General features: G+C 35.2%; 1 protein-coding gene across 4 annotated transcripts in view; it reads left to right on the top strand.

The window, feature by feature from the left end:
* fred (friend of echinoid) overlaps nucleotides 1-15,524 on the top strand; it is a 110,796-nt gene that overhangs the window by 42,952 nt on the left and 52,320 nt on the right. For all 4 annotated transcript variants that reach the window (XM_070286754.1, XM_070286751.1, XM_017183030.3 and 1 more), the window contains exon 3: nucleotides 12,335-12,566. In XM_070286754.1, coding sequence (XP_070142855.1) covers nucleotides 12,335-12,566 — 232 coding nt within the window. The remainder of the gene's footprint in view (nucleotides 1-12,334; nucleotides 12,567-15,524) is intronic.

Genomic DNA, 15,524 nt, shown 5'->3' with positions numbered 1-15,524 from the left:
ATCTTCTCTCCCCTCCTCAGTTCGTTAGTTTTCCTTCGCCATGTGTGTGTGTGTGTGCTTTTCGTATTTATCTTTGTTGTGCTTGTATTTTCTTGATTTTTTTTTTTGGTTTGTTCTTGCAAAAAAATAGAACTCATTACGTATACGCAACGTGGCGTGTCACGTAATTCATGCTTGGCTGGCATCAGGCAATTGATTTGTGTTCCACATTGATTGCCCCACTGCCCTCGAGGCTAATAATCTCACTAAGAATCACCCACGAAGGGGCTGTCTTTTGCCTTTCGCCTTTTCAATGCCGCTCATTAAAATGTATGCATTCAAATTAAATTTTCTACTCTTTTTTCCCCGGCCAAGAGGGTTGGCAAAGAGCGAAATAAATGGTTTCAGGTCTAAATGTTCAACGCTTATCTCAATGGAAATCCTCGAGGACCTTATAAATATTTACACGGGGAAAAAATATATGTATTTTAGATGTTTGTGTGTTGCTATGAAGACTTTTAGGACTTAGTTTTCGATTTTTAAATTTGCTTAAACCCACAGAAAGTTAAATAATTATTTTGGAATATTTTATACACGTAAAATACATTAACTAAAATAAGATTAAATGTATTAGAATTAATAAATGCAAGAAATAAATTCAAAATAAATTAGTTTGAACTTATAAATGTAAGAAAACAGAGAAATAATGAATTAAAATTTATAAAAACTTTAAATAAATTGAGAAAAAATTAGAGACATAATGAAATAAATGTAGAATAAATTAATAAAAATTTCTAAATGCAATATAAAATTTAGCAACAATTTTTAAAATTTATAAATTCAAGAAATAAATTCAAAATAAATTAATTACAATTTATAAAAGCAAAAGAAAAATTAAAAAAAAGAATTCGAATTTTTAAATTCAAGAAATAAATGCAAAATAAATATCTATAAATTATTATATATATTAAAAATCTACTACAAGTCTTAAAAATATCTTAAAAAATAGTTTTCAGTTTAAAAAAATCAATCGTCTTAAAAAATACACTAGGTCTTTTAAAACCCACATTTTTTCCTTGTGCACAGATGTGTGAATAAAATTCGAGCCTTTTTCGTGTGGTCAAATATGTTTAGGCCCATTTGAACTGGCTCACAGCCCACACTCTTGGTCTCTTTTACATCCCTGTGGGGCTGTGTCAAGGCGCAAGATAGTTTCAAAAGTGATTTGGGTACACTTTTGGGATTTGAAGTTCGCCTCCTAGCTGGTATACACTGGGACCCACAAGCACTCTGGTCAACGGCATATTAAATTAAAGCGTCTGGTCGTTGTCCCTTTTTTTGTGTGCTGGTTGGGTGTCCTCGGCCCAAGTGTCAGTTGCAAGTGTCAAAGGTGCTTCTGTTTTTAAATTATCCTCAGAGCAACAAAAAACATGACAACAAATTTGTGTGAATATGCGTTTAGCCGCATAAAACTCTATCTTTTTTTTGCCTATAGATAAGAGTCCAGGGTCCGGCAGGGTCTCTTGAAAAATATATATGTATATATGGAACAGGGCAAATTATGCAGAAAACGGAAAATATGAAAATAAAATTTTCCAAGCACACTGAAAAACAAGGGTCGAGCTCAGGGCTCTCTCTTTCCTTCAGTCTCTCTGTCTCTTGTAAAGTGAATCTGTTAAGAGATTATTCTAATAGAAAACTCATAATAAATACTAGCAAGTGGGGGCGAAATGGAGATGCGCTAAGCTGGGTAGAGGAGTGGAGATTTCTCGGGGATTAAATGTTTAGAAATAAAATGGTTGAATGCTTTGAAGGGAAAGCTGCCTTAAGAAGAGTATAAAAGGTAACTAAAATATAACTAAATTGATATTTGCTAAGCTTAAACAAAATATTAAGTACAAAGAAAATCTTCTTTAACAATCAAATCAATCAGCTTACTATTTGGTTTTCTTTCTCCAAAAACCCACAAATTTAATTAAGTTTCTTATTCAATTACTTTGTTTGATTGCCAAGCAAAAGTTAATTAACTTTTCAAATTTTAAAATCCAAACCAATTGACCAACCTCAAAGTTTCTGCTTTGATTTTTCGAGCATTCGTTGCTGTTCTTGAAAATTGAGTGCAACAAAGAAAATGCTCAATTAGTCGCGCTCTCAACGACACGAGCATTTTCCGGCTAGGGAAATGCACTACACACACATATACACATACACACACACATATACAGAATGGCCTAATTAAAAAGCATAATTTAATTAAGAGGCGTCAGCTGGCCGAGTTTGTTGGTGCTTGACGAAAACAGAAAGCGGCGCCGTGTGGAGGCCAAAACTTCTGGCATATGCCACAAAACAAGAACGGAAAATTTACTACACTTGAAGATAAAAATGTTAACTACAAGGATATGTATTAAATTTAATGTGATGATTCTTAGAATATTTGAATGTTATTTATATAAAAAAAACTTCTTAGAAGAAAATGTAAAAGACAAAAGTAAAAAAGGGGATGTTCATGAGGCACTTTTGTTAGTTTTTCAAGGAATTCTAAATTTAAAATATTTTTTTCTGTGTAAAACAATAGTTTTTAGTTTAGAAAAAGGTCAGAAAATTTGTTTAATCTATTTGGAGCAGTCTAAAAACTTGTTAAAAAAGAAAACAAAATTTTAAAAAATAAATTTTAAATATAAAATATACTTTTCTGTATAAAACATTAGTTTTTTAGTTAAGAAAAAGGTTATTAAATATTTTTCAATAAATTAAGAGCAGTTTTAAAATTGTTTGGAAAGAAAACAATAACTTTTTACAACCAAAAATGTTGTTATTAATTCTTTAAGATAAACCCAAGCTTCTTAATTTTAATATTTATAAAACATAACCTCCTATTTTTTAAGAATTTTTTTTTCCTGTGTCCCTTTCCCTGTACATTTCTTTCTCTCTCTCTTTCCCTCTGGCCAGTAAATGTAGTCATAAATTGTGTGGCAAGTGCTGCCGCTGTTGCGGGTTCCATGTTCGAATATTGCGCCGGGCAAACGAATGCAACATGAACATGATAAACATTCAGCATGACTGGGCCTGCGTTGCATGCAACATACCGAATATTTAGCATTACTTAATTTACAACAAATTAAGTTTAATGTTTTACAACTTAACCGCATGATTTATGCAGTCCGGCATGTCCGCCTCACTCAATCACTACCAGCTGCACAGCACTCCATTCCACTTGACTCTCTCTCTCTTTCTGCGGCGCAGGCCTTTGACAATTGTCGCACAAATTATGCCAAATTAAATGCACAGCCAAATGATGGCAAAGGCAAGAGGGGGGGAGGGTCTAAGGAAATTGCTGGGAAATGCTGGGAAAATGCTGGGCAAAAGGACAATTGAAATGGACACTAGAAATTGCATTATGCAAGAAATGGAGGTCAAGAGGCGGAAAAGGCAAGAAGACGGTTTAAATGCTCTGCAAAATGAGGAAAAAAACTAGAAAAATATTACTTTAAAAGTATAAAGTTTTAAGTAATTTAAAACTGGGAGTAATGTGGTAATAAACCATTAAATAAAAATGTTAACAATTTTGTATTAAATAAGTTTACCCTTTAAAAACTCTCAAGCCTATGCCTCATAAGTAACAGTTTACTCTACCATTCATAGAGCACTGCTATCTCTTAATTATAATCCCATTAGAGCACCTCTATGCTATCTCCTCTGATCTTCTTGCTCATTAATTTGCGACACCTCAGAAATCCGTATGCCATATCTGTTGCCATATCTCCCCGGCCATGTAAACTGCATTTGCATTCTAGGCTACCCATCTGCACTAGTTTCGAGGGGCAAACGACGAGGATGTGTGGTCACCCAACAGGCGTATTCTTGAGCAGATTCTTGGTTTCTGTTTGTGCCACCTCGCCATGGGTGGAGTTCCCTCTGCCCCTTTTGGAACCCCAGATAACCGAGTCCTCCTCCCCCTTTGGCCTAGGTCCATCTGTGCGTGCCTTATTGACTTGGCTTGGCTTTCAACGCAACTGAGCCGCAAAGTCAATTCTGTGAATGAATCCACAGTCGCTCTCTCTCTTAGCCCGGCGGATATATAAGGAGAAGGGCTAAAAAGTGGAATGATTGCACTGAGAAATACGAGAAAGAAAAGTATTTAAAAATTGAGAAAAGTTTAAAGGAAGATGAGAGAAACTTCTAGAAAAATTACTATTTCTCGACTAAAAAGTTCAATAATTTTATTAAATTAAACAAATTTCTTTTAGTATTTTTATATAATTTATTTTTCTTGTAAATTTCTTACATTTTTTTCAGAATATAAATATTTTCCAAAGGTTTTAATCTATGTTAAATAATTATTAATGATTTATTACTTAAGATACACAATTTTCTTTAGCATATAATTATTTTCTGATAGCTTTACTCTATATTTTATAAGTATAAATAATTTATCTCTTAAACTATAAATTTTACTTTAAAATAAAATTATTTTTTTAGATCTTTACTCTGCGTTTAGTTATGATTTTTCAATAATTTATCCCTTTAAGATCTATTTTCTTAAAGTGCAAGACAGGGGCGTAGGCTTCCCCCTTCAACAGCAGCATAAATGAAGTTCTAGTCGCAATGTGACGTTGATTTTTCATTTCAATTTTCTTGCCATTCGAGTTCTATACTCAACCTCCTTCTCCCTACGTTCATTGTCATCCTCAATTCTGAAAATGTTTACTTTGCACTGGTCGCATATAAAACGGGGACCCAGCCAACAGTCGTCGTCAGTCATGGCATCCGCAATAGGTAAGGGGATCAGTCCCTTTTTTCCAACCCCCTCCGGATATATACATATATATACATTTGTAGAAGTATGTGTGGGTTTTAGTTTGCTCAGTTTGCTTTAACTGTTGTTGATACGGTTTCCGTTTGTCTAAAGCTCCGTGCGGCACTTAAGTGAACTTTAAACACTTTTATTAATGGCATATTATGTAATATACGTGCCCTGGATGCCGCGACTGCTCTGGTTGTGCTCTCACTCCCACTGGATAGGCAACTTTTGCCAACATTACTAGCTGCAAATGTTTTAATTAAAGTGAAATTGGGTATTCTGAGTGGCACACAAGTCCTTACATCTTCAGCCAGCCAGCCCCTGCCTCCCCTCCTTGTACTCTTTGGTAGCTCATCCCTTTTAGCCTGCCGTTTTTCCAGGCTTTTCCCTTTTCCCATACTCTCTCAACGCCCCCTGTTTGGCCACCAAATCAGCTGCAATCCCAACTGGCAGCAGCGATTTAGCCAGATGTTACGCATACGCAGCGTAAAACTTTTCCATGCCCACCAGCCATAAGCCGTGGGTAGATGGCGAAATGATATTTTCATTTTGGGCACATTAGCTGCGAACATAATTTGAATGGCAGAGGAAAAAGAATAATAAAAGAAAGAAATGGATAATAGATTAAAGAAATATATAAAATATATTTATTAATGTATTAATATACACAAAATATTTTTTTGAGCAAATTAAACTTAAAAAATTTAATTTTCCCAAGTAACGAGCTAAAGTTGTACTATTTTCTTTACTTCAATAAATACCCAAATCTGCTCATAGAACGGAAATATTACTGCACATTTTTAGTGTTCCAAAAACCAATCTGCATGCCTAACAATCGCTGGGATTTTACATGGATCCCCCTAACCATAATCCCTTGAACATAATCCCGCTAAGAGCATCGCTAGGTTTATAATTTCTGATCCCCGACGGTTGATGTAATTGCCCAGCTCGAAGCCCCAGCTTTATTTTCCCCCACCGCCCACTTCCGGACCAGAGAGTCTCTGTGCATTTTCCACTCTCCAGCACGCCAGCACTCCCAGCGCACTCCATTTTCCCGCAGCGGCTAAGCAAATACTTGGCTCTGGCTCATATTACGCATACGCAACGTTTGCAGTTAATTTGTAAAATGTTTCACATGCCGACTTCTTAATGAGTTTGTCTCACTGAGAATCCCACAAAAATGGTACTGGAGGAGCAGGAAAACTGGATAGCAGCATTTATTATTAAATTTCAGAGAAACTGCCTTGTTTGCCTTCCGATTGACTGGCGGTTGTTCGAATGGATTGCCGTGTACATGTTTTACCCCTGTATCGCTTATTATGCTTTATGTGCGACAAATATTTGTCACTGAAAAGGCTGCTCTTATTGATTTTACACTGGGAATAAATAGGGAATTTATAGGGAACTTTAAATACTTTAAAAACTTAAAAGAAGTAATTTTTAAAATATTTAAATACATAAAAATAGAGTCATTCTACTCTCTTATTATTTTATTTTAAATTTCTTGTTTCTTTGTTTTAATTAAAAAGTTTTCTTCAAGTGCATTTTCATCTCTGGCATCTCGTGTTGCACTTGCAGCTGCTGTGTCTTGTTGAGCGTATAAACTGCCATATGTTGAACGCAAGCACACACTGCCTGGGCATATCCTTTATGCCAGTTCTGCTTATCCCATGCCGACAAAGGCTCTTCCCAGTTTTGCTTTGAGAGTGCGCCACTAAAGACTTATGGCATTAGGGCACAGCAGCAACACTAACAGCAGCAGCAGCAGCAACAGTAAAAGCAACAGCAACAACGACAACCGCAACAACTTAGCGCATGTCAGCAACACATTACACGGAACACAGAGCCAACAATAAACTTGAATATATGCCCAGGGATGTGGGGTTTTCAAAGATATCCAAGAAAAGGGGATTATCTTACAGGGTTCTGGCTCAAAAAAAGAAATTTTTAACAAGCTTATTATTCTTTTTATAAGAGGAAAAACACATATAACAAACGAAAAAGGTGGTTTAAAAAAAAAGGTTATAAATATTTTAAAATATACAAAGTATATACGAAACTTGAAAAAGATATTTCTAACAAGCTTAGTATTCATTTTTTAACCGAAAGAAAATATATAAAAACAGAAAAAAGGGTTAAAAATCATTATAAATATTTTAAAATATTAAAAATATAAACCAAACTCAAAAAAGACATTCCCAACTAGCTTATTATTCCTTTTTTAAGAGGAAGAACATATATTAAAAAGTGTTAAAAACATTTTAAAATATAACAAAAATAAACGAAACCTTACAGAAATTTTTTACTAAAAGTTAAGATTACTTTAAGCCTTCTAATTCCCCTAAAAAACCCAAAGCCATTAAGAAATTGCACCTGAAATGCATAAAAATAAACCAAAATCTTGAGAGTGTTGACCTAAGACCCTGATAAGTGCCATTCTTTGGCAACAGTTGACCAGTATACAAAAGTAACTTGGGGCCAAGTTAATCCCCTTTCAAATCCAAAGCTATGACGGCACTGGACACTAGAACACAACCACTCACTCGCAACACACACACACACTCGCATAGAGTTGATTTTCAGGCAGCAATTGCTATTGTTGTAATTGTTATGAGTAAAAATTACACAAACAGCAGGGGTAAGAAGGGGTAAGGAACTTTAGCAAACTCCGAGGTTAAAAAGTAATATATTTTACAACAACAATGGAGGCGAGACTACATATTATATTTATACGTCAAACACACACACACACACAGAGAAAGAGAGAGAGGCAGGAAAACAACAATGGTCGATGTTAAAAGCAGAAATTCGCATTAAGCTGAAAGAAAAGCAAGAGCTTTGGTCAGGGGAAAATCGGGTGGGAAAGCCACAAGTAAACGAGCCAAGCAGCTTGTTTTAAGTGAAACCCATACACACACTCACTCACTCACACATTAGTTGCATTGCTCGGGGAAAAAACATTTTCCCATCTCATCCTTTGCTTTTCATCTGGCCGGCGTTGTAGCATGAAATCTGTTTTAAAAACTCCAGACATCACACACAATGCCCCCAAATGCCATAATTCTTGTCCACGCACAAGAGTGTGTGCTACACTTGATGCGAAATAAATAATTACAAACAAGTCAAGCGGACACCAGACAGCCAGAATTATGTGGAAGTGTTAGATGTTGCATGTGGCATGGTGGAAAATCGGTAGGGGGAAAACCCAGGGAAAAAGGAAGTACAGGATACTCGAATTGCTGCAGGGCAAATGTTTAACCAAAGTGCAACATACTCTGGTTGATTATGCATTCTTCAGGTTTTAAAGGCATTAATAAAGTCGGAGATAGAGTGGAATTTGGAGAAAATGTAGTAAATATTTGAAGGTACTTAATGGGTCCTTAAATATAATTAAGAAATTGTTAAGAAAATATTCTAAAAAATAAGATATTTAGGCAATGTTTTCTATGTATTTTCACTTCGTTTTCCTGAAAAACCCATTTTCTTTGGCTCAAAAATCTATTTTAAAATTATAAAATAGATGAAATCCGAATTATAAATTAAATTTAAAGCATAATAACTTAAATCTTACAATATTTTCAACAATTTATAAATATTTTCCCCCAATCCCAAGAGCATTTCCACTTCGTTTTCCTGAAAAACTCTTTATTTTTTGCCTCAAACACCTATCCCAAAAATCTATTTAAAATTTTTAAAATATTCTCTGCAAATCCTAAATAAAAATCTTATTATAAATTAAATTTAAAACATTTTAACTTGCATTTAAAAATATAATAAACCATTTTAGGAATATTCTCTTCAATCCCAAGAGCATTTCCACTTCGTTTTCCTGGAAATTCCATGCACATTTATTTCCATTCCTTTCGCCATCCGTTGCCATTTGTGTTTATGAAGACGACGCGTCGGCGACCCCAAACAAAAGTCAAACTCGACGTTAAAAAATAAAACCAAGAGCCGCAAAAACTAAACTAAAAAACTGAAACAAAAACTATGCTGTAAAGTGAAATAGGGACTGTATTATTTTTTGTTGTATTTCTATGAGTGTGTGTAAAGTTTTTTGTTGTTTGCTCTCGGTTTGTGTGTGTGTTTGGGTTGCTTTTGGCCAGACTTGACTTTTGCTTTGGCATCTTTTTGGCCCGAAAACGAACCCTCGACTGCTTCTCCTGTGTGCACTTGCATTTATGAATGTTTAAGCATTTGGAGTTCTGAGGTCTGAACTCAACTGAACTGAGTGGAGATGATAAAGTTTTCAGCTACCCAGTTCTAGGAGTAAAGAGCGAACAATTGAAAAATTCATAAAGCTGGAAAAGTGAGACGTAGGAAGAACTTTACCCAGAACTCTAATGATGGCTAATTATTACAAAATACACACGCTCTTGGCTTCTCACATGGAGCGGAATAAGTTATCCCCAACTGGCGACTGGTGACTGTGAGTGAAAACTTTCGTATGCAAACAAAGTTAATTTACATTTTAAAATCCATCAGATTGCAAAAGCTTGTTTAAATAATTGCAAAATACAGTTGTGCCTCACGGCCGTGGAAAATTACAGAAACAGAGGAAAAAGGCACGAGGAAAGATGGTTTTTTCTCTCCCGAAAAAAAACTTTAAACATTTTATAGCGAGTTTTTCCCTCGAGCTGTGTTTTTCTTTCAACTTGCTCATGTTAATTTCCAGCCAAGTTTGATATCCAACTTGTTTGAAGCAAATGAAATCTATATATGCATATGCATTTCATGATTCCGTATGCACAGAGAGAGAGAGGGGGTGGTGGTGGCTGTGGCCATGGCAATAACAAGCCCTCGAGGACCCAGCGCTGGGCCCTCGTTCATAATTATTTGCATGGTAATATGTAAATCGATGGTCGATGGCAAAACGATAAGCTCGGAACTGTGTTGATTTTGCTGAATTTTGCAAATTACCTGCAATGATCGAATGGGGATTTTTACCTCAAATTGATTTGATTTCCGTTTGTAAATTCCACTGATTAGAAGTTAGCGAGCGAACTGGCCATGCGAACTAATATCCCAAACGTTCAGAGAGTTAAATCTCTGAAATCGGATGAAAAATTAAACAGTTTTGTAGTGAATTTTGGCTGGTTTAGCTATGGCTTTTAGGTGAGGAAATTTTGGCTAAAAAAATGAACATTTTTACGTGGGAAAATATATATAAAAAGGTATCCTAAGCCTTAAAGTGAAGGTTTTTAATGTTAAGCCAAAATCAAGGCTCTTAAATTTACTTTTAATATTAAATTTAATATCAAAAGAAGCCCTATACTCAATAATTCCCAACAACTACCTATATCCCTTGTAAACTTATGAATTTTAAACTGAAAAACATCATATAATTCTGGCCACCATTTAAAAAGCTTTCTCTTTTTTAAACTATAAAAAAAACAGCTGAGAATTTGATATACCCTTTTAAGCAAAACCAAATATATCAGAGAGTATTTGCCGAAAAATACCAATGTTAAAACAAACAAATACCCCAAAGATTCTTCTTTTTTTGTGAATATTTCAATACTTTTTTCTCTAACGAAAAGCAGAAACTGTTAATTACAATAACAGTAAGCGGATGGGGGCCAAAGTTTCCACGTGATTGAAGAAAAAAGCTAAAAACAGAAGAAAAATCAGCAGATGGCCAAACCAAAAAAAAAAACCATAGCATACATCTGAGCGATGAGCAATTGAAAATGCAGCCGCAGTTGCATTGAGCTGTTTGTATAGTATACTATACTATATACACTACATATACAAACTTTTTATATACACTTTATATATACCCAAAAATCTCAACACAATAAAGCTGTTGCTTCGGTCATCATCCTTTTTTTTTGTTTTTAAGGATAAAATATATGGCCAGCGTAACAATGGGAAATATATATCCACAAGCATACATCTATGGATGGGCAGATTGTGGAAAAAACAGATTTGCACCAGCAAAATACACGAAAATTGAGTGGAGTAAGGGGTGGAAGAGAATATAAAAAGCAGGAACAGTATACACAAAAAACTAAAATTCAGGCAGACAAATTAAAACTAAGCGCTGCATGTGCAAACAACCGGCCCCGAGCCCCCAAACCCCCCACCAACCTTCTACAATTTCCACCAGCAGCACTCGACCCAATGGCGTCCACTCGACCATTTGCTCCATTTAGCTGAATACACACTCAGAAAAAGGACCAAAAAACTAAACTGCGTGCTTAGTTTTATTCGGCCAGTGCTGCTAAAACTGTAAAGCGACCACAGTGCGGCAAGTAAAAGCTTCAAAGTTTCATTTTTCCCGGAAAAAATATAAAAAAACGTAAAAAAAATTAAAGAAAAATAAAAAAACGAACCCAGAAAGGAAATGCAGCCAGCGAAATTTGATTGGAATTGTTTCCGGGAAACTTATTTCGCAGATTTTTCCAGCACTTCGAGAGCTGATGGAAAACTCGAAAAATTTCCATAAAAAAATTAAATTTAATGGGCTCACAATATATTTTAGTTTATATGGTAAAAGAAATAAATTTCAATTCGATTATTTCCGCTTAATTTGCTTTCCCGTAAAGTTTTTCTATAATTTCGGTAAAACGTTCAAATAAAAAGCCATCGAATAATAAAGTTTAATGGCTTGGAAACAAATTTGAATAGTTTTTACTTATTACAATTGGCTGAAAATAAAGAATTTTGATTAAGTTTGGGATAGAAGTGAGTTCTTAATAATTTATTTAAAAATAAAGTGTTGATTTTATCTTGTAGTTCATTTTCTACACACTTTTGTACATATTTTTAAAACGTTCACCACCTGTAAGCTCTTCTTTCCATTAAAAAATCCTTGTAAAAATCCTCTCATAACAAAAACTAAATACTCTAGAAAATTCTTGTCTTACTTTTTTTTTGTTTTTGATAAATAATCCCCCAATTTGTGTGGAAATTCATTTCGGGAACACAAACCAATTGGGATGCAGTTGTTCCACTCCCGTTGCCATTGTGTTATGGTTGGCGTGCCATGTGAATTATTCATTTTTGTGGTATAGATTTACAATTTCCACGAGCTTCTACAGTCTCTCCTCTTTTTTTCTATTTTTATTTCTACATTTTTCTAGTTTTATTTTGTTTTTTGCATGGTTGATCCTTTATTTTTGGTGCATATAGTGTACATTCTTGCTGGTATTGATTTTCGTTTTCGCTCTGCTGCGTTAATAATAGTGGAAAAAAATAAATCAAATCAGTTTAGCAACGAACGGATATATCAATGTTGTTTTATGAATTTGTATTGGATTTCGACGGGTTCTCTCTTAATTAAATGTGCGAGGCTAGAATTTGCACAGCGTAATTGAATTACCATTGCCATGTTGCACAGGAAACAGGAAACACTGAGCGAAAATTGAATGAAAATAAAATTAGGTTAAGCGTAAATTTAATATTAAATAAATCAATTAAAGTTTAAGAATTGTAAGTCATATTTTTATATTGTTTTAAATAAGAAAACCTAAGATATTCTTAACATATATTTATAATTAAAATTTCTTATATTTCCTCTTTTGTAATCATAATTTTCTTTTCCAATTCCAGGTCACCTTTGGCCCTCGATTGGCCTGATCTCCTTGCTGGTCTTTCTGCTGGCCTCCGTCTCCGGCGATGACTCGCTGGACACGCGTGAGGGCGTCGATCTGGTGCTCAAGTGCCGCTTCACCGAGCATTACGACTCGACCGACTTCACCTTCTACTGGGCGCGATGGACCTGCTGCCCCACATTGTTCGAGAACGTGGCCATTGGCGACGTGCAGCTCAACTCGAATTATCGGTGAGTCCAGAGTGTGTCCAGGGCCCGCATATATCCTGCCTGTATCCTGCATTTCAGTCGGAGATTGGCCGAGATTGGCTCTGTCCTGTGCCGTGTGCAATGGACTGATAAATCACAGGCGAGCCTCATAAATTCAACGCCATTGCTGATGGCTGTCAATGAGCTCGGCAGGGGGGTGAAGGGGGGGATGGATGTCAAGGGTTAAAGGACATTTATTTAATTGCCGACGAGCGCGTAAGGGATTGTGTTTTTTCCCGTGACGATAAAAGATGAAGGATGCGCCCAAGTCTCGTGCGTTCAGCTGTTAAATTTATTAAAATTGCCAGCGACACAGGCAACGTCATCGATGCCATTGTACATCATTAAATGTTCATCTGGCTGGCGATAATTCATTACCCCCACCAATAGCAACGTTTTGATGGTGCAAACAAGTTGATGGCTTCCCCTATAGCGCGTATCCTTTTCGTCCTTTTTGCGCGAAAAGCCATCAGGCGCAGCTGTTAGGCCCATGATTCTAGGCTGGGAAAAACAAAATTATTGTTTATGCCAGGACAATGGGGGAAAACCGGGAACTAGAGATCAAAGTTGTACAACTTGGCTAATGAAGAAATCGGAAAATGGATAAATAATTTGTATTTAATTTAAAAATATAAGAAAAATATTCAAAAATGTAAGGGAAATTTATATTAAAATAAATATAGTTAAAGAATTATTCAAGCTATATTTTTATATATAAAATTATAAATTATTACTTGTTGGTTTTATATTTTCAAACCTCTTTTTCTGCTCACAAATTCCTCAAATTCTTACCATTGTCCCTCAAGTATTGGCAACACATTGCGTATACGCAACTTCAATTCAAACGCTTTGGTTATGCGATTTTCCTTTAAAAATGGATAAATAAGAAAGGCAAAATGAGGCGTCGGGTGTAGTAAGAGAAAATCTCGTGGGTGGAGAACTTTTCAAACTGTTTGAATAAAACGCATTGAATACTGCTTGCCGTTGCCAGCATATTTATTTATTAATCATAATAATCATTTTCCACAGCATTTTGAGCGTGAATAAACAACAACAACAGAAGGCAGGAGCAGTGAAAAACAACAACAAAAATAATAAAGAGAAAAAGTATGTGTTGGGCCGAGGGAAATATTCAATGCGGCGTATGCTGCAAATCGCTTGGAAAATTTCAACAGGCCATTCAAAATACACGCCAGACAAAAGGGAGGCCATCGCAAGGTTAAGGGGCGGTGGTGCTGTGGGGCGTGGCCACCGCCAGACGACAGGCATAATAAATAAATGATCCAACAGATACATGTACTACATGTTTTCGCTAAGTAGCCGCCGTCGCCACCGCCGCACAACATGCAAATGCCAAAAACGTGTTCGAAGCAAACGAAACATCGCCGAGCAGAGCCAAAATAAAATAAGAATTATTATTACACAATTTTGCTAATCGCGCGTTAAACAATTTGCTTGATTTATGGAGGCCCCCGGAATCCAGACTAATGGTCCAAAACGGAGAAGAGCGGAAAGAGGCGCAAATATATGTATCTAAAAATGTGGAGATTTGTGAGTGGGAGTGATGTGATGGGTTTTCAATTTACCATGAAAACAAATATTTAGGAAATATAGAAAAAATGGGAAATTATTTCACAGCTAAATTAGATAGTAAATAAAGGAGTTTTTGATATTTTTAATTAGGTAAATACCTAAATTTAAATAAATTCAATGAATTATTTCGATTGTTTTGTAGTAATTCTATACAAAATACATTTTTGTTGAAAGAAAAATAAATTAAAAACACAAAATATATATTCATTTTAATTTTTATTGATTTATTCATACAGATATTTATTTCTATATAAACAAACTAAGCTTTCATTGGTTTTTTATTATATAATTTAATCATATAAAATATGGCTGCTTAATTTAAAACAATCATACAAATATTTTCAAAGCCTCTTTGATTTAATAAACAATTTTTACAACTATTTTTACAATAAAATCGTTCGTTAAATTATTATTCTACGATTTTATTTCTTTATAAATTCATTAAATCAATAAACATCCCCTTTTAAACCATACAAAATAATTCCGCAAATATACTCCTGACCTTCTCTATATAATAAAACTATTAAACAACTATTTCTTAAAGCAATATCCTTCAGTTAGACTATATTTACCCAAAGAAAAACCCCCGTAAACTAGCCATTAGCCTGCTTCCTCCAAAGCTATAGAAATTTCCCGGTTTTCCAAGTCAAGTTCTAGTTGTTAAAAGGCCATCAGATTGCTTGGCTTTCTTTGTTTCCTTTTTATTTTTGTGAACAGCCATACATTTAGTCATTGACAGGAGGCGGTGTACAAAAGGCAATTGTGATCCTTAAAAGGCGTGACCGACGGGAGCAAAAATCTTTTCAATTTTTTATGCTCACAGCTTGCACTCAGAATGAATGGGTGCAAAATAAAAAAATAGAAAAAGAAATAGAAAGAAAAACATAGTGGGAAAAGAGAAGGGTTTGCCTGTTTTGCATTGACATCGAAACAAAAGGCTAATTGGGATGTTAGACAAAAGGCGATGCAACTCTCTGGCTCACATTTTGCCGGTTGCCTGATTTTTTTGCCAAGGCCTTCCACTCGCCTTTATGGAAAACAGGCGCAGAAGGCCTGAAAAAATACAGGAAAAATGCCTGTTAGCCAGCAGGAACAGCAGCCGTGCCAGCAAAAAAGATAAATTGTTTTTTAAATGAATTCAATAAAGCGTGCCATAACAAAATACGAAATACTCGAAACACCGAAACACAAAGGGAAAAGCAGCGACTTTTGTGGGAGATTTGAACATAAAACGCCTATACAGTCGGCATGGCTTATTTGCATTTCAATTTGCATAAGTGGAGGGCTCCCTTTCCAACCATATATACATATATCCCCATATATATCCACGATAGATGTCGCGAAGAC

Source organism: Drosophila kikkawai, chromosome 2L, assembly GCF_030179895.1.
Source record: "Drosophila kikkawai strain 14028-0561.14 chromosome 2L, DkikHiC1v2, whole genome shotgun sequence".
Taxonomy (NCBI): domain Eukaryota; kingdom Metazoa; phylum Arthropoda; class Insecta; order Diptera; family Drosophilidae; genus Drosophila; species Drosophila kikkawai.
Note: the sequence above shows the minus strand (reverse complement) of the source record. Positions and strands in the feature narration are given on the sequence as shown.